The 27794-nt window shown below is 40.8% G+C and overlaps 5 protein-coding genes across 5 annotated transcripts in view; 4 read left to right on the forward strand and 1 right to left on the reverse strand.

Moving 5' to 3' along the window:
• The window catches only part of LOC131890035 (protein dispatched-like), a gene marked incomplete in the record, with an annotated part of 31210 nt that extends 24976 nt beyond the window's left edge, over positions 1–6234 (forward strand). Inside the window, 5 exon segments of the mRNA XM_059239305.1 lie at positions 1205–1346; positions 2117–2350; positions 2421–2628; positions 2696–3070; positions 3230–6234. Coding sequence (XP_059095288.1) covers positions 1205–1346; positions 2117–2350; positions 2421–2628; positions 2696–3070; positions 3230–5771 — 3501 coding nt within the window.
• Positions 1–12417, reverse strand: part of LOC131890036 (sodium- and chloride-dependent neutral and basic amino acid transporter B(0+)-like) — a 17662-nt gene extending 5245 nt beyond the window's left edge. Inside the window, exon 1 of the mRNA XM_059239306.1 lies at positions 12247–12417. The gene's annotated coding sequence lies outside the window, so the exon portion shown is untranslated. The remainder of the gene's footprint in view (positions 1–12246) is intronic.
• On the forward strand, positions 8562–9523 carry LOC131890038 (uncharacterized). Its single transcript, XM_059239309.1, has 3 exons — positions 8562–8769; positions 8835–9160; positions 9235–9523. Exons 1-3 carry the CDS (start codon positions 8643–8645, stop codon positions 9394–9396), a joined length of 615 nt encoding a protein of 204 aa, XP_059095292.1. The 5' UTR covers positions 8562–8642; the 3' UTR covers positions 9397–9523.
• A 5373-nt stretch (positions 12418–17790) lies between the features above and the next one.
• LOC131890655 (uncharacterized) lies at positions 17791–19437 on the forward strand. The gene is made up of 2 exons (XM_059240050.1): positions 17791–18394; positions 18454–19437. Exons 1-2 carry the CDS (start codon positions 17838–17840, stop codon positions 19328–19330), a joined length of 1434 nt encoding a protein of 477 aa, XP_059096033.1. The 5' UTR covers positions 17791–17837; the 3' UTR covers positions 19331–19437.
• A 5238-nt stretch (positions 19438–24675) lies between these two features.
• On the forward strand, positions 24676–27472 carry LOC131890744 (charged multivesicular body protein 3-like). The gene is made up of 4 exons (XM_059240152.1): positions 24676–24788; positions 24853–25035; positions 26778–27002; positions 27090–27472. The coding sequence occupies exons 2-4, from the start codon at positions 24853–24855 to the stop codon at positions 27351–27353; spliced, it is 672 nt and encodes a 223-aa protein (XP_059096135.1). The 5' UTR covers positions 24676–24788; the 3' UTR covers positions 27354–27472.
• Positions 27473–27794: the final 322 nt, after the last annotated feature.

Raw genomic sequence — 27794 nt, forward strand, 5'->3', positions numbered from 1 at the left:
CTGTAAAGCCTTTTTAGATTGAAAAGGCCTTAACTTTTTTTCGCGAAATCAGATCATGCCATGGTAATACCATGTGTCATTTATCAATTTATCGAGCGAGTGCATTGATTTTAACTTAACTGGCATAGCATTATAAACATTAAGTCCTTTTCAAAGCGCCCTCTGTTTCGGCTAGGTGTTGCCAAACAAACGTAGAAACAAGAGAATACACTTGTTGCGTGAAGATGCCAAAGTTTATCAAGAGATTATTAAATGCACAATATAACGGATAAGCCACCAACTCTTTTGGGAGATGTTTCAAATCCTCTATGGGTAAAATTCCGAACGATTATGACACGTAAATAATCATTTTGCAGGGGGCTGTATACTGTTTGATTGATAACTGGTCAACATTTTGGCAATCATCGTTTCCAACAAAATCGTACTAAGAAAAACACAGTTTCAACAAAATTTGGTGACTAGCCTTTAAACATCACTTTTGCTAAACTTTCCCCTTTACCTTTTTAACGTAATTTTATGGAAATTGATGATGATGAGAAGTCGCTGGTATGCTTCAAGGTTACAATATATAGATAGCTCTCTGTTTATTCCTGTAAGAATGTCAAAAGGGTTTGTAACTTTACCCTGCTGGTAGCATTTGAGAGATCTCTAAGAGAGGTTGGTGGTGCATTTATGGCTTTAGAATAAATCAGCAATAAGTTGTTCAACGAAAAATCCCATGTTAAAGTCAGGCATCTTAGAGCGTATTCTTGCATTTTTCCGTTTGTTTGACTGCAACGAGAGGAGGGAGAGGAGAATGAAAAGGACTATAGAGAGGCAGCCATTTATGTTTTCCAGTGAAAGCAAGCTAGGCACGAAAGTCAATTCTGAGAAATTGTTTTCGCATTCAAGATACAGGATACAATATACTATTAACTCGAAACCATCTCTAATTCGCTTTTTTGGAAGCAGTAACACTATTATGCAACCTGAACTAACCTGGATGCTCTCAAAAAAGATCGGAAGATATTTATGAGTCAAAACGTCAATTGTAGAAATTGGAAAAGGAGGAAAGTGCCGAATTTCCAATGTTAAAAAACAGACAAGTTGAACACAAGATCTGTTTCGAATGAACTACATAAAAGTCCTCGCTATTTCTAGGTTGTGAATACTTATAGTTCTCAGTCCAATCAGAGCTTCTAACGATTTTCATGTCCTATTGCAGATTCCTTTGAACCGAACCCGATTGACGTATGCCATGGCTTTTCTACCGATTGCTCGGAGTTCCGCTACACTGGATTACTTCCACGCAATATCTAAGGAGACCATCACGGATGGTAGAACCAAAGTGGTTGCCATGGATTTTGGTGAGTTGCCACGTATGATGCAACATCCGTAATATAGTAATATTCATTGAAACAGGAACATACCTCGTGTTTCGGCGAAGGGGAATTTCCGTTCATTCTTTGGCTTCTTTGGGTGAATCTATTGGACCATTCATTCCTTGTGCTGGCAAGGCCTTCATTCTGTGGTCGATTGCAAAACTGGATTACTTGAGAGACAAAGGTCCCCAGAGATGCTAGTAATGGGGGTCCCATGGGGAGAAAATGCACAATATGGAAACAACCAGATCATAGTTTGTTCCACCAAGCACAGAGCGAGCAACAATGCAAACCCTGGATTAGTTCTACAAGTTTGCCAATGAATATTGTCTTGATGAGGATGGTAATTTTTATGAAGGAAGTGATGATAAATCTGCAATTTTGCTTTTTGGGGGATTAAATGCCTGAAGAATGAGGCAATCGACAAATGTTAAGTGCCCTTCGATTTCAAAACCAATCGCAATCTATTTATTCTTGGGTTTTAGCTGTTTATGTGCCCACACATCATGAATTCTTGACAAGATTGCAATGGTTTTAGGGAGAACGAGAACAAAATTTCAACATACCTCAATCCATTATATTCCCAAACGGTCGCGAGTTTCGTGATGATATGTTACACAGTAAACGGAACCTTGAGTAGGCTGATATTGGTAAACATTAAAACAATTAAAAGATTTTGCCGAAACCCTTTGTCCTAAATATTTTTTTCAAAACTTTGTGAGTCAAATTCAATTTCATGTTTTTCTTCCTTTCAGGTCTAAAGGAAACTCTTTTTGATGAATACCTCTTCGAAGATGCAGTCTATCTGGGCGTGGCAGGTGGCCTAATCGTGTTGGCCATTCTAGTCTACACTCAGTCGTTCTTCCTGACACTCACCACGACATTGTCGATCGTATTCAGCCTCTCGTTGGCATACTTCCTCTATTCAATGCTTTTTGGCATCGATTTCTTCCCGTTCATGAACATTCTAGCAGCTGTGATAGCCATCGGTAAGACATATATTGATTGTGGCCATTATGAAAGGTGAAGTGACATCCAGCTTTGTTTATCTCAATGTAGGCGTGGGCGCTGATGACACTTTCATATTGGTCAAGTCCTGGTCCATGCAAAAACCAGACCCAAATTTGTCGCTCCCCGACCAAATGGAGAAACTGGTGCTCAACACGTTGCAACATTCGACTCTCTCAATGTTGGTGACGTCCTTAACCACTGCCATGGCATTCTTTGCCTCTTACATATCCAGTATTACCGCCATCAAATGTTTCAGGTAAGCAATGTCTCCCCAAGTCATTTGCCAACAAGCAATAACAGGCGATTACCATTGATCCTTCCAGTATTTTCGCCGGCCTGGCCATAATGTGCAACTTCTTGCTCATGATCTCATGGACGCCGGCTTCATTGGTGGTTTATCAGCGCTATTGCCAAACCACGTGTTGCTGTTGCTTGATTCCCACTCCAGGAATCCAGAGGATTGACACATGTCGTCTGGGTCAGATCTTGTGCTCGGCACGAACGTCTATCAACGGGTGGTGCAGAGGCCTTTTTGAGCGTCGGTTGCCTCATGTGATAATGTTGCCCAGATACCTGTGGGTCGGTGCCCTGGGCAGCCTCTTTGTGGGCTCGGTTATTGTCGTCTTATATAGGCCGGGTTTACGGTTACCAGATAAAGAACAGTTCCAACTGTTCAATGCCAACCATATCTTTGAAAGGTAAGCAAGTGCGTGCTTTCATCAAGGAAGCTTGAATGGCTCGCTTTATTTGAGAAATGATCCGTTTCGTCCGTCATATGTTGAAACTTTGAAATTATGTTACGGAGACAGGATAGATGTATGAATTGATGGGTTACTGATGGTTTGTGCTTTTTCCAGGTATGATATGTTTTACAAGAAGTTTTTTGCCTTTGAACAAAGTGTGACCAGGGACATCAGTATGAGGATGCCGCTGCGGTTTCTGTGGGGAGTCAAGTCGATCGACAACGGGGACAATCTGAATCCCGCTGACATGGGCTCTTTGGTTTTGGATCCTGGCTTTGATCTCACCACACCAGATGCTCAACGATGGATGCTCAAGTTCTGTCACGACGCTCGTAAACAGTCGTTCTACTCGCACACCATGGGACCCCAGCTCTCCAACTGTTTCATGGAAACTTTTAAGAAGTGGATGGACAGGAGGTGCAACGATACCCTCAGTGGGAAGGACAAGACACCGTGTTGTCAGGCCACCAAATTCCCTTATCCCAATAACGTCTTTGAGAAGTGTCTTGTCCTGGCCATTGGGGACCTCTATGCGACTCCGACGGACTTTTGGATCCCAGGGGTGGCCGGACCAAAATTCAATATCACCACCAGCAAGGTCCAGGCCATGATTGTTGAATACGATGCCTGGCAAATATTTAGCTACTCCCATCATGAGATGTCCGAGTTCTACCATGGGGTAAACAATTGGTTCTCCGATATGGCTCGAACGGCGCCCCCTGAGCTGCAAGGGGGCTTTTTCGTTAGCTACTTGAGCTTTTACGACGTTCAAAGCAGCCTTTCTCGAGATACACTGGTTGCCATAGCATTGGCCTTGATGGTGGCCGTGTTGGTTCTATTCATTTGTACCTTCAACGTGTTTCTTAGCTTGATCTCAGTCCTCACCGTGTGCGCCATCATCTTTGTCTCCATTGCCATTCTGGTCTTGCTGGGCTGGAAGTTGAATATTCTGGAGTCTGTGGCCATCACGTTTGCCATTGGACTCAGTGTGGATTTTACACTTCACTACAGCATCATGTATCGACAATCAATCGACTCTGATAGCGAGCTCAATGTCATTTACTCTGTGACCAATATGTCGGCACCCATAACCATGGCTGCTCTCACAACCATGATTGCGGGGCTCTGTTTGATCCCATCTCGGGTACTGGCCTACATCCAGATTGGCACCTTCATTGTCATTGTCATGACCATCTCGTGGTTATACTCGACATTCTTCTTCCAATCCATACTCCGGATCATTGGACCAACTCGGAGTTGTTGGGCCGGAAACTCGGACCTGGCCGTGAGTGTAAAAGACTATTACGTGGATTGTTGTGAAACTGATCATTGTACAGAGACGGGAAGCTCTGAAGACGTTTCCGCGGCCGGAAACGGCCGCAAAGAAGTCCTACAACAAATGATGCCCTCCCAACCTGTGCAAACTGTCTTTGCCCTATCGGACAATGAAGAGCCCAGTCTCACAATCGTTTCCAATTCTAGTCTTCCCAGAACCACAAAAGTGCCAAAGACGCCTAACCAGCAGATAGTCACCTTAGGTCACGCCTACTATGGGGACCGAGGAACTGTGTCCACTTATGACATTCACATTTTGCCTACTGAGGGAAATTTTCCCGGCCAGCATCAGGTCATTGATGTTGCCCCGCCCCCAAAGCATGTTCCCGTGGATGGAAGTGCCACTTTGCCTATGCCAGAGAAACAGCCTCGTGAAAACGGAAGAAAGAGGTCCTCATCCAAAACTCAACGACGCTCATTAGCTGACGTTCCCGCCAATCCAATGTCCCATAAGGTGTCAAATCAAAGTATCTATGCGTCTCAATTGTGTGAGACGGCTCTTATTCATAGTGGTTCACCTACAATCAGAGCAGATGTTGATCTCCTGAAGACAACCGGGTCTAGAAGTTCAAGGACCTCCAGGAAGCAATGGCCAAATGTCTCTGAAGTTCGAGGTCTGAAAGAAAATCCAACTCGGAAGTGTAGCCTAGCTACTCCACCTAGTCTAGAGGCCCAGCCTCGAAGGTCAAGGCAAAAGAGTCTGCCAACCAATTCGATTTTGGATGACAATCATGAGGTGGAGACAGACTTTGGAACCAAAGAACCCGACCCTCTGATGAGCCCGGAGCGAGTAATCGTGCCCAAAGATAAAAAGTCAGCTTTAAAAGGTGCCAAGAGCAAGCGCCAAGCGGCCATGATTCTCCATCGAAGGAAGAACAGTTACAAGCAAGCTCAAGAAAGGGAATTCATCGACGATTGGTTAGGCGCTCAAGAGCGCCGAAAATCAATTGGCCACTTAGAGGACGAGATCAGCCGGTATACTCCCGAGGTGAAGCCCCGGACCAGTTCTAGTTTGGGGAACATTCTCCAAGCCGATGACGAGATTGGCCGCTTCCGGCCCCTACAGCCATCCCCTTCCACTCAGACCGTTATTCGGATACCAATTGCCTCTCTTGAGCCGGCAGGTCATCTCCCTGGTGGCCACGATCTCAAGGACCCCAGACGATCGCAGAAGCTGAAGTCGTCCTACCACTACGAACGCCATCCATTGTCTCACAGTACCACAACCATTCTGGACTCCACGAAAGATCCTCGGCCCATATTGCCGAACCGCTCCCCAGGTACCCCGGATGTTTGGGTACCACGAAGTATAAAGGCCTGATGACGGCTTGAATGTGATACCCAAGTTTGAATCTGCATTCTCTCCCCGCAAGAAGAAACCACCATTCATTTGTCATATTGCATGTGCATTGCACTCCCTTGGAATTTCTCCAATTGATCCTCAACGAACTGTGACACCTACTATGTATTTTTCCTTATCTGTTTTTGGTGCAACCCTTGCCACGCTTTCAAACTTCCAATCTACTTTTACTCATGATCCAACTGCCCTTTTACACCCAGCTCTACTTCTAATATACTCACATTCAAGTCCAATAAAAGAGCACTCCAAGAAGAACAATTAATATCAATAAGAATTTTCCTGCAGTTGATTCTGCACAACAGCGGGAGTGGGTCCCAGGAAGGTTGCCTGGTCTGGCTTTTTGGATAAAAATCCCACTAAATTCCACTGTTCCCAAGAACACTCTGAAAGCTTTTTGGTGAATGGTTTTGCAAAGGCCTTGGAATAGGGGCACCATTTTGTGGGCAATGGTCTTTGTTAGTCTGTCTACCTATACTCATTGTATCCAGCATATCATGCCACTTTCCAATCTAGTTCTTTAAAAGCTCACCTGAAGGTAAAAAAGACTCATATGATAATCAGAATGGAAAGTGGTTTAGTATTAGAGTGTGGCTTTTTTTCATATCGTTCAGTTTGGGTAAAGAAGCTCTGAAATATGATTTCCATATAATTTTACAAAAAAATGATTAGATTGCAGACTTCTTTACCGCAACTGTAAATATAATCCTAAGAAGCTCTAAAAAGAGAGGTTAGTTATTTTGTCGCTTCATTGCCATGTAGCATCTGATCGACCAAGGAATGAAAGTTGGCGAATCTGGCTAGCGCTTTGATCCATACAAGTCTTTTCCCCTTTTTCGCGGACATCCTCGGTGCTACTGAGAATAAAATCCTCGGCATTTTCAGATAAAAGTTTATGATTTATCAACGCCAACATATTTCCCACGAATATCTTATGAGAGCAAATTGAACAATGAAGAAGCCCAAGAAAGGAGAGAAGAGGACTTCATTGTTTGAACTCATTTTAATTATTAAAAAAGCTTGAACGTGTTTTCAAAACGTACATTAAGCCTCCAATGTTGCGACTTAAATGTCTGATATATCCAACCACTGGTTTGGAAAACTTCGCCTTCCTTCAACTAGATATGTCCCTGGAACTGTCCATTATCTTGGAGGACTACTCCTCAACTTGTCTTGGGACACCATGTGCTTAGACGAATACAAAACAGTAAGAATGCTGGCCTTAGTAAAGTGGCAATATTATTTTTTAACGCAATATTTATGGACCACGAGAACAAAAGACAAAGACCTGAAGTTTGAATCAATGGTTACCTAATGATCTGCAAAAAAGGTCAAAGAAAGTGATTGAAAAAGCAGAAAAAAATGCTTAAAATAGTACTTTAGTACGGCTTCTATTTACTGAGAATTATCTGCTTGATCCAGTAGGGTGTGCCAGGACTCCAAATTTCGATAGTCACGTCACTTCAGCTACTTGTTATTCGTGGTAATTTGAATCACTTCATTGACGTTGTTGGTCTTAAAAGAAAATGTCAAAAACTCATTTGTTAAAAACGTCCATTTTGGCGTAGTTGGGTGTAGAATTTTTTTTTTTTTGAACCAACTTTTTATATAGGTTTCGGCTTTGAGTGGAATAAACAAGAACTTCTAGCTGAAAGCTTACATTTGGCAATGCCTGAGACACTTGTCAATATTTTTTTGAGATAAACTTGATTATTTAAAATATGTTTCATTCATATCATCTGGTGCACCTTTGCGGTTTGAATTTGCATTTTAGTCATTACGTTGGCAGTAATACGCTTTCCCCAAGAAACGGTAAGATTCAACTGAAATTGAACCATTTTTCCTCATCTATGTATTTGCTTAATCCAGTTCATTCTTTGTGCTTGTGTGCATCGAGATAAAGTAGATTTGCAAAGGTATTGCATTAGTTCGTCTTAAATCTGATATCCTTGCACGATTGCAAATTTGTCATACCAGAATAGTTCCCAAACAATAAACTGAAATTAGATTCATGTTCATCATGAAGTTCAGTGTCAATGGTAAAAAAAAATTCAAGACCAGGCTTCACGACCAAGTAGCAAAATCTGGTTTATCAATCAAGAGGTCAATATGAAAACTGGAAATATGAACTGATACCAAAAATGCAATTACTGGCTATATATTTTCCATGATTCCCCTGAACAACACAGCTCGCTTATCATTCATCGACATTTGGTAAATGCGACTGACAATCATTACATTGCTCGATTGGTTCACCGAGCAAACATTTATAGGTTGGTGATGTCACCCTCTCATGAATCGACAACAAAGAGGACTCAACAAACCAGAAACTACCAGCCGATCCCTTGTACTTTCTGCTAAGAATGCTCATCTCCCAGATGCGCTTTGTTCTGACGTACGATGAGTACCTTACCCAAATGCATACATTCACATCATCGTTGTCTCTCGATTGGAAATGCTTACAAAAGTAACGAAACCACCGAAGTGGCATTTCTAACCAGACCATAAATGGCCCTGGCAGGAAATCCCCAGAAACCACTTCAAAGTCATGACAATATGTTACCAGTATGCTAAAATTGGTAGGCCTTTATCAACACGGCTCAATCGTTGCCATAACCATTTCCAAGAATATTTTACAGGCTTCTAACCAATTATCATCCGCATTATTTGATTCACCAACTCGGAATCGAATGCTTGCCCGTAACGTTCTGTACGTACCTTGAACCAAAACCATCTCGCTTTCCTTGGTTAGTTTGGTTAAGAGGCCCATTCCGAAGAGTTGAAACCGGACTATAAAAGATGACTGGGGGCCGCCAAACCTGATCAGTACTCAAAATGATTCCGAAACAAGCACTCCTCACTTTGGCCAGTTTGGCCCTGTTTGTGACCCTGTCCTTCGCCCAAGATTTCTCTTGCATGGACGGCAAAGACCTTTTCACCGCCAAATTCGAAGCCTGTGACGGTAAGATTCAACACGGTACTTGTTTGTCAAACCAAAAGTTCTTGATTCAATTCATACATCAACAGGTAACAATGTGATCATTTATAAGATCGTCATGTCAGCCCCTTTCAACCGTGTTGAGAAGCGCCACGTCCTTTACACCGGTCAGAAGGCCACGTTTTGCGTCGCCGGCCAAGTCAATGATTCCAGTATCTCCATGGAGCATTTACAAAATGCCGTTTGGGGCGGAGTGGGCGGCGCTGATGCGTCCAAAGTCGACTTCTGTGATATCCACATCAACGCCTGTAAAGACATTCAGCCCCCTTGTGAATCTGGGTCCGGCACCCAATTGACAGCGGGCACCGATTTCTGCATGTGCTCAGATCTTGATGTACCTGCCAATGCTCCCGGGGTAAGATAAGCAAAGGAAAAGTCTCGACAAATAGCTAATTGATCCAAACGTTCTGATGTTTTGCCCTGATCTAGTTTGGCATTAATGTCTATTGGAAGATGCTCTCCGTGGGGTCAACTCCCACCGATTGTGAAAAGGAGTTCGACAACGACATCTTGCTGGCCAATGGCAAGACCCCTGTCATGTGCGTTCAAAGTCCGGCCGTTCTCAGGAAGGAGCCTCCGAGTCGGTCGTGATCATCCAGCCAAAAATGCATAAATATGAACCTTGAATGGCTATTTTAAGGTGTGATAATCATTTGATCGTACCATTGGATTTGCACAGAGCAACCTATTCTCTCAAATAAACAGGTTAGCTTTGCAACTTGGCTTAAGCGAGCGATCTCGATGTTTGTACGAATCCAAACCTGTTACGTAAAATCAAGAGGTATAGGAGAGAGAAAAATATGGCAAGCTTCTGAATCATGAGCGGTTCGTTCATTGTTAGCCTATTCATTGGGGAGAAAACGAGCAAGAAAACATTTGCTCGCGCTAAAATGAACTTCATTTCGAACGTGAAAAGCACTCTATTGTATATTACGCTAACTACTAGTCTTGGTGCATTTCAAGTGCAAGGAAAAGTCGCTGCTCTAAAGGTTACACTCACAAAGACGTTACATACACCAAGGAAACGTAGCGTTTTGTGGTCACTAAACCTTTCCCGCCAAGTTAGGCCTAAACCGTTGGTCCTGATAATTTTGAACATCAATCAATCGCAAAAGTAGAGCCCAAAATTCTATAAACATCATATTTGTAATTATTGATATCATTTGATATTAGAGGGAAGCAAATTAAACAATGAAGGAGTCTGAGAAAGAAAAAGTGGACTTCATTGTTCCAACTAGCCTGGATTCTCGAGGGCTTGAAGGTGCTCTCAAAACGCACATTAAGCCTCTATGGTCACTAGAATTGACACTAAATCCTGGGTTGCGATAAAGCTCATGGACGCTTTTGAAGACATACAGTATCAGACACCTTTTGTACCTTCTCTGAACACTGAACAGTCCCAACTTTTTTAGTCTCTCCCATTACGAGAGCTCTCTCATTCCTGTGATGTTCCTAGTGAAACATCTTTGGACTTGTTTGACCTTTTGCAAACCTGCTGAACTCATTGGAGCCCAAATGGGTGCAGCATATTCAAGATGTGGTTGAACAATCGACTTGTACAGAGTTAGCATTGTGTTGCTGTCTCTGGACTTAAACGTGCGATATATCCAGCCACACATTTGAAAAGTTTTACCCACCTTAAAATGGATATGCTCATTGAAATTTCCATTACTTTGGAGGACTACACCTAAATCTTTCATAGATGAGACCTGCTCAATATCTTCATCTCCATTATCTGCAAGTGGAGTATCTAAAGGAGTTGACCCAAACGTCTTGAGCGGAATTTCATTCCATTCAGGGCCATGTTACTCTCAGTTAGCCATGAGTAGATTCCATCTACTTTCTTTCAAGCCTTTGCAAGGCTAACTGAATCTTGGCCATTCCTACCAAAAACTAACTTTGTATTGTCAGAATAAGAAGAGAGACTGGCAGTAATAATAAGCTTTTGAAGCGGGGCAACGAATACTATAAAAAGGAGGGGCCCTAAGATGGAGCCCTGGGGAACACCTGACTTGACATCATGTATGTCACTAAGGGATCCCTCAACCTTGACAATTTGCTTCCTATTCTGAATGAAGCTTCTTATCCAATTGAGAACCTTGCCTTGGATCCCAATGTCATGACGTCTATTCAACAAATTGCCATGATCTACTTTATCAAAGGCCTGGCAAAATCAAGATAGACGTCATCAACTGACTCATGCCTTTCCAGTCCCTCAATGACCTGCTCTAAATGCTCAATCAGTTGGGTAACTGTGCTTTAAAAAGTGCTTGGAACCCGTGTTGGCTAGGAGGAATGGCTTCATTGACCTCAAGAAATTCAACAAGTTTGAACTTCATGATCTTCTCGAACACGTTTGCAATATTCGAAGTGAGAGAAATAGGCCTATACTTACTGGTGAGCAACTTATCTCCCCAGTGATTGGAACGCTGTGAGCTATCTTTAGTGCAGATGGAAACTTGCCCTGATCCAAGATGCAACCCATCAAGTACGAGAAAACAGGAGTAAGAACCAGTGAGCATCTCATCAGAAACTGAGATGTCACACCATCAAGACCAGGAGGGCTTGAGAGTCTCAAGTCCCACCTCTAAAACTACGAAACTGAGTTATCCTATTTCTTGCCTTTCTTTGCGTCCCTTCTACGTGGTACATTAAAGCACGTCTTAAGTCTCATGGACTGACGGCACATGTACGGGTGAAAAAAAAGGACAATCTACCTTTGAACGTCCCTTCTTCCTATTGCACTTCTCAAGGCCGAACTTGAGAAGTTTTTGACACCATTTAGGGTGGTCAAACTTACGGTCTTTTCCTTCTTCAGGACAAGGCTGCCTCCGGTAAACAGGATAGACTGTTTTCTCTACAGCTGTCTTTTCGTGCTCTTTTTCAAGAGGAGATACTACTTCAACCTCTCTACATTGATCAAATCAATTGACTTCTCAACTACTGGGTGAGCCTGTTCTTCAAGCAACACCCTGGTTTCATTGAAACAAACAACTATATCCTCAACGATAAAGAGCTTATTGACTATGGAAGGATCCTTCCCTGCCAAGACCAAGTCCAAACATTGTCTAGCCTCTTTGCAGGACAACAGAGCAAAATAGGAATGAAATACTTCACATCAAACTAAACATAGAAATCTAAGATAGAGATATTATACAAGAAGGGACAGAGAAAAACAAGGGATCAAGAACATATGTTAACTAGGAAAACAACAAAAAAACACAGAAATAAGCTCAACAAACTGATCTAACACAAAATAAAATCAATTCACTAATAAACAATAAATTCTAATTGTCAAGGACCAATACAATCAAACTAAAGAACTACACAACGATTTGGAACTAGAAATGCTACACTATAAATCGGAGAGAAACTACTGAAGCTAAACATAAACATAAATGAGCAATAAACTTACTAGGTTTTAAAGTAATTACGTCTTACCAAAGAGCCGTGAAAACCCAAACCTAATTGAGCGAATGAATGGCAATTCCCATTCAATCACCCACACACAAACACCACGAACACTACACGTGCACAGCAACCAAGGAGCAACAGAGGAAGTCACACCTTGGTTCGAAATTCCTGGGAGATAAGAACAACAGCAAACTAAAATGCGACTACTGTTCTCAGCGAGCTCCAAAACAGGAATGATGGTTATCTCATTTAATCCATTCACATCTAGAATAATCGTAGAAATATTTTGCTTATGAGTATAGTCGCATTTAAGAAATATCATAATTTCCTTAACAACACACTTTTACATACACTATGTAGCACCACGGGCAATCTTGCTTTCGTAATAGTGAAGCCACTCTCTCAGTTCAACATAACGGCCTAACTTGGCGGGCAAAGGAAAGCAGTGTCGCTTTCTCGGAGTTCATGCTTGTTTGTTAGGGAGACAGATGGGAGCTCTCTCGTTTGGCCAGCCATCTGATGATGAAAGTTCAAATTCAGGGATATTCCCCGCTCCGTTGTCACAGCCACAGACTTCTAGAGATGTGGAATGCGAACGGAAACAAGACTGTCTTTTCTCCTGAACCGTTCACTTTATGCTAGATTAGTACCTGATGAGTACACAAGATCTGGTTGAATAAATGAACTTGGCCAAGTTTGATCCCAAAAGAATGCTTAGAGAACTCAGAAGATATGTCAAAAACTACATAAAATTCGAATTTTCGGCTTGCTGTAGGTCAGTTATATTAGCTTTCGCCATAACTTGGAAACGAACCACGTTACAAGCAAATGATAAAAAATGACCTGTCTTTGATTGAAGAGATCTCCATTCCTTATTTTATTACTTTAATTCGAAAAGTGGCTCAGAGTTGTTATGACCAAGAGGAGGCTGATTTGGCAGGGAGCTCGTTCTCAGCAAATATTTGAAGAAGTTTGTGTCACAGCCAACATTTATTATTATCTCACCCTCTGAAATGACCGCAGGTTTGCCTATTTAAGTTGTTAAAAAAGCAGCAACTCATGTTATAACCAAATACCACAAAAAAAACTTGGACTTTGATAATCTAGGATTGATAGAGGGTTTCACACAATGGAAAGCGGATGTTCTACCAATACGGTACCAAAGTTAGCATGTCAAAGACTTCAAGCATTGAATATTCTTTATTTAAAGGAGGTATTCCGAGGGAGACGATTTTGAGTCTTTTTCAGTGAAATGGACGGTTTTGTCGTTAGTAGAATAAGCTTTTCAGGCTATAATTTGAAAACAAACCCTCTTCATGACAAAGATCTTAATATGTTACATATCATGAAGTGGGACTTAGAGGCGCTATGACCCAAAGCAGACCGATTAGGGAGGAATCCCGCTGGCATTCCATGTTTCTAGTTGCCCATCGATTTGGTGACGTTGCTCTTGCTTACTGTTTCTGATGTAATCCTTTTCTTGGTTCCTCTAGTATCTCGTTTACTCGTTTAGGTCAGGTAGCGATCCTACTTGACTTTGCTTCAGATTTGGCGTCACGTTAATATCTGCGTCAATAATTCTTTTTCGAAATGAGTCAAGCCCAACACTTTCAAACGATCTTCATATTGGAGGGGCTTCAAATGCTCCCGTCTCTGCGTAAATTCCCGCTGGACTCCATCAAGTTTGAGCGTTTGAGAACGAACACTGGAATTCAAGTTCTGGTGGTACAAAAGTTTTGAAATGTCTAGCCAATACACTTTGGTTTCAGTGGAGGAATGAAATGATTGGATAGAGCTGGATTGGAAGGAGGAATGAAGTGATTGGATAGAGCTGGATTGGAACCGAGGAATGGATGGATGTTATTGAATGGTGAATGAAGAAGTGATTAGGTTATTGGAGGGGAATAAAAGGTAGAACAATGACCAGTAGGAGTGAGGGAGGATGAAGAGTACTATGGACATTTGATAGATGGCGGTATATTGGTTAAAAGGCAAAGACCTCCCAGTTTCTAAACTGGAGAGTTTGGTAAATCATAACCTGACCTGCGTTGCAATTGTGGTTCAATCACATTTTCATGTAACTATATTATTTATATAAAGAAACAAAGTAATCTTATTTCATTACATTTGAAGGGATATAATTGAGATATTTCAATTACAAATCACGGTACATTTCCGCATGCAAAAAAAATGGTCATGGATTTATTCCTTTACGTGATCTTCTCTATTTGGACTCCAATGCCCAGCCAACTTTGCGCTCATGGAGCAGAGTCCCATAGAATTCCCAAAATCTCTGCCTCTGACCGTTGCATCATAAGTTGGTCCTACGAGTAGTGTTCATTTAATTTTAAGCAATAACAGTCCTGTGACACTTTCTATGTTAAATCATATCAATCAAGAAACAGCGATGAGAAAGTTGAATTAGCATGAGTTTGTTTGATGTTGTATTTTGATATAAGAATGCGTTTAGCTTGATCAGGCCGAATTATTTGCCACACACCATAGCTACTTCATTTCATAAAAAGCTTGCAAAATAAGAACGATGGCGAATTCCGAGTAAAGGTAAGCAAAATCTTATTTTAGAGAGGTATTTTGAAAAACGTAATTGAATTGAAATTTTACAAGAGGAAGGTAATGTGCAATTCTGGTTAATTACAATTCAAAATGAAGTAATTGTAATCAATTACAATTCAAAAGAGGTCATTGTGATTAATTACATCTGAAAATTTAGTTGTAGCTGTAATTGATCATATTTTAGAACATAATCGACACAGGTCCAATCATATCTATGGTTTGAGGGGATTCACGTACAATACTTTTGATGTGGCACGAAAACGTCAGGCTCTGCCTTATCCATCATTATTCGAGAGTTCTCTTCAAGAATAAAAGCTTTCTTTTAGGATAATCAGTATCAACACATGGTGGTCTGAATGGTTCATCATTTAGTATTTGTGTAGTCAGTTACCCGTTCCTCCGTCCGGAGCTGAACTACCCCATATTCAACTTGACAAACTGTCAAGTTAGATTTTAATGATAGTTTGTCATCTTATTAAGATTAGGCTTAGTAAGGGTTAATTTCTATATCAAGACAATATTTTGATAGATAAACTTTTTTTGATATTATGAACGACATCATTGTAAATATCAAACGAAAAGTTATGATCGAAATGACCTCACGCTGAATAGGGGTCTCATACAATGCCAAGAACCTGGGAATCAGCAGCCAAGTTGTCAATGATATTAGAAGGAGGCTCAAAGTCTGAGAAAACAGCATGGATCCCGGCTATGATTAATTCTTTCAAACGTTAAATTAAGGCGAATCAATCAGAGTCACCATGGGTGTGGAGGAAACCAATGTCCAAAGGACCATAAAATACCTTGGTCCCATGTCCAGGGCTGACAAGAAGATGCAGCTCATCATTAATGCAATAGTGGCAGAAGATTTGCTCAATCCAAGTTCTTACTTGATGAAATAAAGAGTGGAAAGCAAGTCATCCTTTTCATGAATCAAAATTTGTCCAGGGTTGACGGCGTCCCTAACAGAAGGACAAACCACTTTATTTCCAATAGAGGGTGGGGGATGTACCTGATAATGTTGAGTTCTCTTTTGAAACTAAAAATGCCACTTCAATGATCGTCCTAGTAATCGTTGACAACTTGGCGGCTGATTCCCAGGTTCTTTGCAATGAATGAGACCCCTATACCACGTGAAGTCCTTACGATCACAACTTTTCTTTGGACATTTACAATGATGCCGTTCATAATATTTAAAAAAGTTTTTATATCAAAACATTGTCTGGAAATAGAAATTAGCCCTGACTAAGCCCAATCTTAATAAGACGACAAATCATCATTAAAATCTAAATTCAAATTTTGTTAAGTGGGGCAATTGATGATGTTAATCCTTCTCTTTCCCTTTGGCTGCTTAGGCGAAGCGCAAGCTGTGTTATGAAAAAGTACACTAATAGTTATTTTTTAATGGTATTTGCTCTTTGCCTTAAGTTTACAAACGTGTGGCTTGAAGAAAATCGATATGGTCAAGACAGCTTTGATGAGTTTGAACAAGAGGACATGAAACAAAATATAAGTTTATGGTGTAGACCTTGTTAACTTTTTGAAACTTCAAGCAAGGAAAGTGACTGCCTTTGAATATGTCGTTTTATTTGTGATTACAGGTTTTCAAGGAATGATCTCTATTCTGACTCTCAGTTGTGTCAATGGGTACGATGTCTAAAGGTACGTGCATAAGTGTGATATATGGAGATGGATAAAAGAAAGGTTGTCATAAAAAGAATAACTATTTATTCAATAGCTGCGGTGTTCTTTGCACGAAGTTTGTAAAAGTGAGGTTTGAAGAATATCCATACCGTTAAGCATAGATTTCTAGACGCTGGATGTCGGACGACCGACCACTCAGTTGGCTAAACAATACAATAAACCGGTTTATAATCAATTCCCAGGAGACCATCCGTTGTACTGTTTTACCAGCCGAATGGTCGGTCGTCCGACATCCAGTGTCTAGAAATCTATGCGTTAAGACACCTTGACGGCCTTCGCCATTTCATGGGGTCGAGTTCGAGGGGAGGAGTAAGGGCTTGCCCCAGCTTTTCTTCACACAAGACTAAATAGACTATTTACAATTCGAACTTACATAAACTACCGTTAAACAAAGACCAGGCTATCAACTACACAGTTTTCTTTTATGAGCACCGGTTTTCAAGGTATGATTTTTGTAGTAAACTATTGGAAGCCAAATCTGATAAGTGGAAATGTTCTTTCTCTTCGTGAGAGGCTAGAAACTTACTTTCCAACCACTTGTGAACCCACAGACATGAAATAAAGTTTCTAACCGTGGTTTTTGGTTTCCTTTGCGTGAATGAGAGTGAACATAATGCCACTGAAAACCGTTTCTTATTAAATAAAAAAGCTTTCTCTTATATTTAGACTGACACTCTGTACAATATCTAAACTTTTCATTGGCGGACGCCAACCCCATTAAGGACCACGAGTTGTACTTTGATTCGTGGCCACTCCCCCACACAACCACATATTGGAATGAAAGGCCTGAATTTGGCTTGACAAGTTTGTGAGGCCAAGATGGTCTTTTCGCCACACAAAATGTGGTTTACGATCCGAGTGCACATATTAATGAGTTTTGTTAATAAAATCTTCTCTAATGAGTGTTCATGATTTGGCTGCCAGTGGGCCACAAATGGGTGTGCGATTTCAAATTGTCAGAAGTAAATCAAGAGGCTTACGAGTGTAAACAGTTGGTTTACAACAATACACATCCTGAAAAAAAGCATAAACAAAAACAATCCATTTCGAAAACGCCTATTGATTTGTGTTCGTCACCAGATTGATCTGGAATTAGGTGGTTTCCACGAGTCTGTGACGGCCGGGAGTGTTTTTCTCATTGGCGCCGAAACCCGCTCGACCACAATATCAAAAGTTCACGGAGAATGGCCTGGATCGAACTTTTTCCTAACCGTTCGAAAACAAAGATCGCACAAGCATGTCTGACAACTACACTGATCAGTCCTATAAATAAGGAGCGTCATGTCCAGGTAAGACTAGTACACCTCCAACCCAGAGACGTGACAAACCCACCAATTCAAATGACTGAATTCTTCATCAGAACTATCAAAATCAAGACTACAGGCATGAAGGTTTGGGCCTTCCTTCTATTGGTTCAAGGCATTGCCGGCTTTGAAATAGAAATCAGTCAAGATCCCGTGGTAAAATCCGGCGAAGAAGTACAAATCATGTGTACCACAGAGCGGCGGGATGACATTGAGAACTGCTCTTGGTTTGGGCCTGAAACCAGAACAGAATACACTCCTGACCATAGTGACCGGTCCATCGAGGTACAAGTCAGACGAGATCTGTGTACTCTAACCATCCGAAAAGCTGGGAAACGAGATGAAGGAGCCTGGTTGTGCCGCATTACAAATACCGACAATGAGGAGGCCAAGAAATTCGCTTACTTGAACGTGGAACGAATCCCCGGGAAAGTAGAGATCCTCCTGAAAGCCGAGAAAACCCTTGTGACCGCCAAGGAAGGTGAGCGCCTCGAGGTCATCTGCCCGTTCACAGCGCGATTCACTGATCCAAGGTCTACCCCAACTTGCGTGTGGATCAATCCCCTAGGAGAACGATTTAACTTGGCTGACAAGTAAGTATAGCAACCCTTTCGCTGAAAGGTCAAGATTTTAATATGTGGCTAATTTTCAGCCGTGGAGTTGTGGCGGAATATGAAGACCTTGGAATACTGTCTGCGGGCGAGTTGGATCAAGGCGAATGTGGGATTCTCCTGACCAGCATCAATCAAGATCACTATGGACACTGGACTTGTGAAGTACTCAATGGCCGGGAGGATGGTCGACCCGGTACGGAGATCGTTGCCCGGGACATCATTTTCACCGAACCTGAACGAGAAGATTTCCAAGAGGATAAAGAACATGAGGGCTTCACAGAGACTAATTCGGATAGGCTTCTCACAGGTCGACAAGATGGGGACCGAGATGTGGTTGTCTATGTAGACATTGACATCCCTGATGATATTGAGGTTCAGAGCCTTTATTGGATTACTCAACGATATGTTACTATTCCGGAGGGCGAAACAGTTTGCCCTGAACGGGACAATGAATGCTATGTCTCGTCTGAAAGGTACCAATTGGAAGGAACCAAATATGAGATGAAGCTAATCATTGATCGCTTGGCTCAAGCCGACTTGGACGATCCCCTGGTTCTTATCATGGACTACAAAGACAAAGATGGCGTTGATCGTGTTGAGGTCCTCACTGTGCCCGGCTCTGGATCCAACCAAGGCGAAAACGAAGGATACACTGATGATGAAATTGATGAAGAGTCTGATGAGGACCGGGAAAACATAGGCGAAGGCGAGGAGGATCCAGAACATGTCGATGAGCATGTCTGTGAGACTTCTTGTATCATCAACAAGGAGAGAGTGGAACGCGGCGACAGCAATGTTCTATCAGACCTCTGTGTCGAGATCTTTTGCGATGGCAATGGTGCCATCACCGCTATTCCTTTGGAAGGATGCAAACCCAAGACTGATATTAAAACAGAAGCTTTTGAAAGGAAATAACGTACCAATGACGCATGCGCAAAATTATCCTCCCTGTGATACATACGTATACTGTTTTAAATGAATAAATTATAATCAGAATGTGCAATCATTACTGATTTTCAAGACTTTGACAAAACTGTTTAGGATGAGAAGTGCCAAAAGGGTTCAAAACAGGACATATATTCGAAAATAAGGATTTCATCAATACGCATACACAAAAGAAAAAAATGTATGCAACAGAGTTTTGAAATCAGGAAAAGCTAGGGGAAGTCATCATGTGAATTTGGAACTCGCCAAATGAAATTGAAAAGTCGTTGAAAAATTTGAAATTTCATTGATTGATCTTCACCTATCTTAATGCGTTTCATTTCAAGATATTCCATAAACTTCTGGTTTTAAAAGATACTATTTCAAGTATTTCTATAGAACATGCTTTCGAATTATTTTTCAAGCAAGGACAGGGAGTTTTTGAGCATACAATAGCCCTAACAAGAATAAAAGCTCGCGTGGTTTGTGAACCCAAAAGTTTGAAAACCCCTTTCCAAGAGAATCAAAATGAGGGAAACCAACCCTGTCCAACTTAGCTTTATTATTGTTTAGGGATCGTATAAGATTCAGAAGTTATGTCCCCGTCAAAGATCCCCACATTCGTTAACTGATTGTGGTTCGAGGACGACTCTAACACTCCCTCTTTGATTTTCCCTGAAGTGGCAAAAAAAAAAAATAGAAAAATAGCAAATAAACCCTTTTTGGGGCCTAAAATCTTAATTCTTAGTTTTCTGCGCCCCTAAAAATGACTGAAACGTAATACATTTGGAACTAATGTGAACTCGAGTTGGATCGACATTAATCTGCTCCCAAACTTGTCTCGAATTCGTTTGAGGACCAACATCATTGATAGATGAGGTAAGAAGACACGTAGAGAGCTACCAAAGATTGTGAGAAGGTCCCTTTTGAGAGTATGCACTTGCCAAGGCTACAAATTCAATCGATTCAAGCGCTCAATCGGGATGAATTTGCGTTCTTTTGGAAAGCAGGGACTAGTGTAGCTTCTTTGTTCTCTTTCTAGTACCACTATGTCCACTTGAGGAAAGGGAATCACACCTGAGTACAATGCTAAAAAAACGAGTGCACATGGGTTGTAAACACCACCAATGTTTCAGTTCGTCGGGATCCAAAATGGCGCTTTGGAATGCCACATTTAGTACGGTTTGCTTTTAACGCTGAATTTCAAGGTGCATTGAAAGAGCATTTTAAAGTTACACTTCAACTGGACTAACGATATCACTGTGGAATCTGGCCTAAAAGTTGTTGGGACCCGTTTTTTTCCCGAATGCCATCATCGAACTCTTCGCTGCATTGAGCTCCATTTTTTCGGCTCTACTTATGCAAGGGTTTTATGCAATTCTGGTTGGAAACAGGGTCTATCATCAACCAAATTCACTATCTGAAACACCTTCGCATCATCAGCAAACTTTGATACCTTATATTTCGACACTAGTATATAAGGAGTAAGGATGTGCAAAAGGTGCAGACATTTTTTTGCGTAATTGGGTATTTTCAGCTTTGATGCATATTTGACGTGTCTCATCTTATTTTGCAAAATTCATTTGCATTATCAGCAATTTTTGACCAAAAATGAATTGAAATTGTCTTTATGACCATTTTCAAGTAATAAAGCGTGTCTCAAAATCAAATCAAGTGGGACATCACTCTCTGCCTGTTTTCCAAAACAAAATCAACCCTCCACTAACTAAAAAACATCTCTTTGAGCCACGTTCCACACCCACTGATCCCAAATTCAGTCATCAACGTCCCTATCCTTCCACAAAGTACCATAAATCACTTGGCTCATCAAGGAGTTAGGTAAGTCTGGTATGTGGTCTTACAAGCAAAACAAAGCTCCGTACTGATAAAAATCCCCTTCCTAAATTCAAAAAGGTCCTGGATAACTACCTCCAAACCATTCCAGACCAACCTTCAATACCCGGGGTACCATGAATCAGGAAATTCAAACTCAATTTCTGATCTAATTTAGTTTCAAGTGATTGGTAAATCATGTTTTTGTGCCTTGAATCCATTCAAAACATTGTCAGTGTACCGTAAATAACCAGTTAATATTACTATTATATTATATTGAGCTGTCAAACTGGCTTTCTCAAGAATTTTGTAAGATATTTATCTATGTCCCACAAAACTTCATTTTGACATTTCTATTTTGGTTATTTGTTTGGGGTCTTACATTTACGTATCTGCCTTCACAAATTTTGGGGAAAATTGACAAAACAGCCCACCCTTTTGCTCAAACGGCTGAACAAGGCATTCTGGTAAAGCAACAGTCCTCATACCCATCTCTTAAGAGTGATCTTGATATCTCTCATTTTTGTAGTTCCAGCCATGAACAACTGGAATATGGACGGGGATGTTTGGTTTAGGAATTAGCTTTTCGCGATTGAGTTAACGCATTATGTTCTTCTTCAAATGAGAATGGTTCCAGACTACAAAAATTACTCATTTCAATTTTTAGCTTGATCGAGCGACTGGATCAAAAGTTATGCCGTCTCAAAAGGCCCTACAAAGCTCTTCAATGAATGAACGGACTAGCCCTCTTGTGGTAATTGATTACCAGAAGAGGGCTAAGTCATTCATTCTGTGCTCTGTATGTACTCCACTTTGAGAGGGCATAACTTTGGACCCAGTCGTTTGATTGAGCTGACATTTGAAATACGCAATTGCAGGGATCTGGGACCAGCCTTATTTGAAGAAGAATTTAATTCATTGACTCGAATTAGAGTTGCTAATTTTCAACCTTACCATCCCGGTCCATATTCCAGTGGTTCATGTTCCAGCTAAAGGGTTTCTTTTACTTTTTTTGCGGACTTCCTTACCGCTACCGGAATTGGAATCCCTGCAGACAAGAAGATTATTCATTTTACTTGGCTTTTATTAATATACATTATTTGATCGACCAACGAATTGGAGTTGGCTGATCTGGCTAATCCTTAAATATGAGGTTGATCCGGAATTTTAGTCAAAAACTTGTCCAAGTCTGATTTAAATCCTGCTACTGGATCAACGCCTACATAAGCCCTACGAATATTTGAGGGCAGCAAATTGAACAATGAAGGAGCCCGAGAAAGAAAATTCTTGGAATTTTTCCTTTAAATTGTGCAGATGAATTGGCCAATGTATGACTTCCCAAAAAATCATCGGAAATCGCGTTGACAAGGTTCTATGAGGCATAGATCAACATCTAACAAAGCAGTAAGCCAGAGTGAGACAATATTCCTTTGCACCCCTTGGGATTAAAAAAAAACTTGCATTTTGAACGGTTTTTGGTGTTCTTTTTGCACTATCGGCAATTTCTAACGCGTTTTTGTTTGCATAATTGGCCACATCTATATGCACTTTTTGCACATCCTGAATAATGAGACAGAACTATTCACAAATTAAATGAGCTGGCCATCTTTTGTTGATTGGTTACAAGAAGGGTACTTGTTCACTAAATCTGTTAATGTTCCTTGTTAAGTACTACCCTTTGAGTAGGAAGAACTTATTTTTTGGGTTTTAGATGTTGCCTAATCACCTGTTATTTATGGTTATTTTCTGAACACTAGGAGGACATGTTTATTTAACAACTTGTTCAATTGAGCTGAAATTGAAAAAAAAGAAGTCGCAAATAATATTCAGTAGTTCTTTTGCCTAAAAGATGCCTGTCTTTTGATAAATGAAAGTTTGATGAGCACCTTTAGTCAAAGATAAGTTTTCAAACGTGCGGTTGGATACATTGGACGTTTAATGCTGACTCTGCACATGACGATTGGGTTTGATGGCTAATCTATTTTCAAAGTTTTGGATTTAAAAGGGTGATTTTTTTTTTTTAGAAATCTTCTTTCCAAGTGAGAACATTCAAAAGTCGAAATGGAATTCTAGAAAACAGATATCAACCAGTTTTCTAACCCCACCAATGAACTATTGTTTTATATTATAACTAAAATCTGCAAAGATTTTTTTGACAAAATACCCAGCTTTGAGATTTAAACTGGTTCAAAACGACACTTGACATTAATTGTTTGAGTGCCCTCTGGTGGGGACTTTTCGAAACGACTGATTACTCACTCTCTCTGATTAAGCGAAGCCACGGAGCACCTACAGACCCCACCGAAGGAACATCAGCGCTGCTGAAACGGACCATGAGTGGGCCAGATTTCCATGCTGGCGTCAGTAAGATTCGCATACTGTTGTGATCCAGCTGCCTGCGCGGTGTTGAAACCAGTACTGCCGATGTTGATCTCTGTTGGATATTTTTCGGGTCAAGTCTACCAACATTTTCTCACCTCCCCCCACCCCAAAAAAACAGGGATGAAGAAGGGCACCGATTTGCAGATTAATCCCATCCGTAGTAAATTTAAAGGGTTAAAGGGTCTACCTTTATTGGAAGATAACAAGGGACTATAATGGACTATAAAATCGCAAAAATATTCAAGTGGACAATACTGAGCATGAAACTTGATTTCAATGACTCTTTATCAATATATGATCTACATGATTTTTTTGTTGCTTTCTGACTGATTTCGACTACCAATTTGACTTTTTTAAGTTAATACAAATTTGCAATCCTGATTATGCAGGGAGAGTGTCAAACGACTTTTCGAGTCCGATTTTGGCACTTCAGTTGCGTGATTATCAATTTGTAGCCTTGCGTTAAACGGCCATCCTCAATTCCTTGAGTCATCCAATGAAGGTCACGGAGCTTTTTTCTTACCCCCGCCCTACATGTGTCCCGTTTTAGATTGGGTTAATTACATAGGAATGGATTGAGGGTAAAGAGAATGAAACTATGTTAGACCTACATTTGAATGGGCAAAACCAGCCAAGTTTGAATCTCTGTCTGTAAAATGTGGCCAGCATCACCTACATCACCTGTGTGAATTAATTTGAATGAACTTTTTCGCACTTCACAATTGTAGAATAGTATGATAACTTATCAAAATTATTAGCAATAACTACATGAACCAACATGTCTAAATAAACTAGGTATACTCTTATGAATGAGGTAAACAAACCCCTTTTTATAAGCCCACAAGGTGTTTTGGGATTTGGGATGCATGAAACTGAGATTGCCATCTTCAACTTTTAGCATAATTAACTACCCAAATGCATTGGCTTCATGTCTTCAATTGGTATCTATGTCTCAAATTGGATTACGGTTATATCTACGCACATCTAAATGGGGTGAATTCCTGAAAGGTAGCCTCATTTTTTCATAGTTGAGGTCAAGATTGCGTTTAAGCTTCCAAGCAACGCAATGCCGCATTTTCATAATCACGCAACTAAAGTACCATAATCGGACTCGAAGAGTCCGTCTGAGTGAGACTGTCAAATTAACAAACACTCACTCACATTTATCCAGCACCAAAACAAATATGAAATTCCAGCTAATCTCGACTCATCACCATTGATAGTCCTTGCCAAGGTCCCAATTTCGTCCCTCTGTCCTCGTGGTGGGTATCAAACAGCATTGATTGTTCTGTTTCCAGATGGGGTTATTCGGGAAATCAAAGACGCCTGACCCGAAGCTTATGGTCCAAGAATGGTCCAAAGGGATTCGCAAGGAAGGCTACACCATCGACCGACAGATCAACGCCATCAAACGAGAAGAACTCAAGGCCTTGAGATCAGCGAAAATGGCCGCCAAGAAAGGCGACAAGGATTCGGCTCGGGTGGGTAACGGGGGTACGGGTTATGGCTGTGGTTGGGATCAGTCACGGACTTCTAGAGATATGGACTGCAAACGGAAGCAAAAATATCCTATCTCTTAAAGCGATCATCTTATTACTCCAAACAAGCACTTGATACGACCACAAGGTCTTGTTGAATTGATGAACTCAGCCCAGTTTGAGCCCAAACCTATGCTTAGGGAACTCAGGAGACATGTTCAAACTTATGTAGTAAACGCTACATAATTTTTTTATTTTCGGCCTGCTCTTGGTCAGCTACATAAGCTTTTGACACCATAACTTTGAAACGATCGACTTTGCATGTAAATGATATAAAATTGACTTACCGTTAATTGAAGAAATCTACGTTTCTTATTTTATTACTTTAATTCGAAAAGTGGCTCAGAGTGGCTATTACCCAGAGCAGGCCGATTTGCCGGGAAGCCCGTTCGCAGCCCATATTTCTAGAAGTCCGTGGATCAGTCAATTAATTGGTGGTCCCTGATTTTTTTCGAACCTAACCGCCTATAGCAAAGGTAAATGGTTTCAGTGGTTGGGAGAAAGACGATTGACCAGACGAGCCCCAAATTTAAATTGGCAGTTTGAAACTTAAAGCTAATGTCTGTCAAACATCTTGGACAAAATCGTGGTCGGTCACTATTATTCTACATGTGAAGTGAAGTGGAAAATGAACAGATGACCGCTGACTTTGGTTTAAGGCGCAAAAGTGGAGATAAGGTGCCGCAATAGATGACATTTGTCAGTTGGTTCACTGCTCGGCTTATTTGCGCAAACGATATTCTGATATTTGGCCAGGATTGGTATAGTGTCATAATTACACCTAAAAATGGAATGATTGTTAAAGAATTGTAGCCCAATTCATTTGATTAGGGCAAATTTAGTTGGATCACGATCTAAATTAGCAATGTTATACAGCTCAACACCCACAATGAGGCTGCCATACTTCGTGTTTAACTACTTTTATACCTCACAAGCCCAATAGATATGGCCAAAAATTGCAGAGTCTTTATCGAAACAAGCATTCGCCAAAGAACAGCAGCAACCGAAATTGCTCCATAAGTAGCCGAGTTCAAAAAGGCGGCAAAGCCTAGCGTTACCTTTCATGATAAGAAATTTGCAAATGGAAACGCTTTGTACGTCTATTGTCAGCCAACTTATAGACGTGTGTATACAATCTAAAAGAGAGTGAGTAGTCTCGGAACTTTTGTCATATATCTCAAAGATGAAACGATTAAAGGCCGGGCACACTGATAATTTAATTCAATGGAAATATCTAATCGGACAAGCAGTATCATGTTAACCTTCTTTTTTCCATCTTCATGACATGATGTCAACAAAAAGTCATGAAAGATGCCCGCAAAATTGCCATGAATTTAGCAAAAATTGCAAAGAGCTTGAATGTTTCTTGCTGACATGGCTAAAATTGCGTGAACATTTTCAGAAAGTGTCAAACTGGTCATGACATTGTAAGATAGCGCATTCAAATACACAACCTGCTTCAATCTTTCTATATGGTTGGCATACCTCAAAGTAGAACTATGAATTCACATAAAAACAGTAAGCAGTCCTTTGATGTCATTCTAATGGAAGAAGTTGATTTAAAAATAAGAGTGGTATTCGAAAATTAGGACTTAAGATGCAATAAAAGCAACTTCATTGCAGAGCAATAGACATATTGATTTTACTAAAACTACAGTTGACATTATATTTTCTAATTTGTTAAGGTTCTGGCCAAGGAGATCGTCAATGCGAGAAAGAGTGTGAGCAAACTCTACACAGCCAAAGCCCATCTATCTTCCATTGAGAACGGCATGAAAGCCCAAGCCGCTCAGTTAAAGATGGCCGGGTCATTGGCCAAATCCGCGGATGTCATGAAGGCCATGCAGCAACTCATCAAGATTCCAGAGCTACAGAAAACAATGCAAGACATGTCCAAAGAGATGATGAAGGTGAGAAAAAAAATCCCTTTTATTTTCATCTATGTTAAAAGTTTTTTCTTTATTCGTGGATACTAATGCTCAACATTTCCCAAAAAGGCCGGGATTATCGAGGAGATGATGGACGACACCATGGAGAGTTTGGAAGATGGGGAGGATATGGAAGAGAGCGTTCAATTGGAAGTGGACAAAGTGTTGTCAGAAGTACTTGCCGACACGAACCAAGCATTGTCGAAGGCTGGACGAGTACCAGAAGCATCCATCGACCTTCCGGAACCCGTGGAAGACGAGGAAGAGGCCAAAGTTGAGGTGGAAGAGGATTTAGAAGAGATGCAAGAGAGACTTCAAGCCCTTCGAAACTAGTAATGCGACCCATTGTTTTTCTTTTGTTCTGTGATTATATCCTAGTTTATGTACTACTAAAACCTACATGCCAACAAAATTATCTCCCTATTGTTAATAGTAACACGAAAATAACCTTACTTAGGCAATTTTGGAACAATAGCGGGCGAAATTTTGACTCATTCTAAAATGTTCAATGGTAATATAGGATTAAACAAGAGTCAAAATAAGCAGGGCCTAGACCGTTACCGAAAAAATCTACTCCGTTACCATCATCGCTACTTTTTAGAAAAACTAACGCGTTACCGATACGATACCATTACCGATGCCTTTCTTTTGGAGAAAAAGGAAAAAAGCATCGAGATACTATCTCTGGACTTAAACGTGCGATATATCCAACCACACATTTGAAAAGCTTTAGCCACCTTCAACTGGATATGCTCATCGAGCTTTCCATTATTT

The sequence above is a fragment of the Tigriopus californicus genome, chromosome 11 (assembly GCF_007210705.1).
Source record: "Tigriopus californicus strain San Diego chromosome 11, Tcal_SD_v2.1, whole genome shotgun sequence".
NCBI lineage: Eukaryota > Metazoa > Arthropoda > Copepoda > Harpacticoida > Harpacticidae > Tigriopus > Tigriopus californicus.

Coding starts and splice junctions, on each gene's coding strand:
- LOC131890744 (XM_059240152.1), top strand. CDS start 24,853: ATGGGGTTATTCGGGAAATCAAAGACGCCTGACCCGAAGCTTATGGTC. Junction 25,036..26,777: donor GCGACAAGGATTCGGCTCGG/GTGGGTAACGGG, acceptor TAATTTGTTAAG/GTTCTGGCCAAGGAGATCGT. Junction 27,003..27,089: donor TGTCCAAAGAGATGATGAAG/GTGAGAAAAAAA, acceptor TTTCCCAAAAAG/GCCGGGATTATCGAGGAGAT.
- LOC131890038 (XM_059239309.1), top strand. CDS start 8,643: ATGATTCCGAAACAAGCACTCCTCACTTTGGCCAGTTTGGCCCTGTTT. Junction 8,770..8,834: donor CAAATTCGAAGCCTGTGACG/GTAAGATTCAAC, acceptor ATACATCAACAG/GTAACAATGTGATCATTTAT. Junction 9,161..9,234: donor TACCTGCCAATGCTCCCGGG/GTAAGATAAGCA, acceptor GCCCTGATCTAG/TTTGGCATTAATGTCTATTG.
- LOC131890655 (XM_059240050.1), top strand. CDS start 17,838: ATGACTGAATTCTTCATCAGAACTATCAAAATCAAGACTACAGGCATG. Junction 18,395..18,453: donor CGATTTAACTTGGCTGACAA/GTAAGTATAGCA, acceptor GCTAATTTTCAG/CCGTGGAGTTGTGGCGGAAT.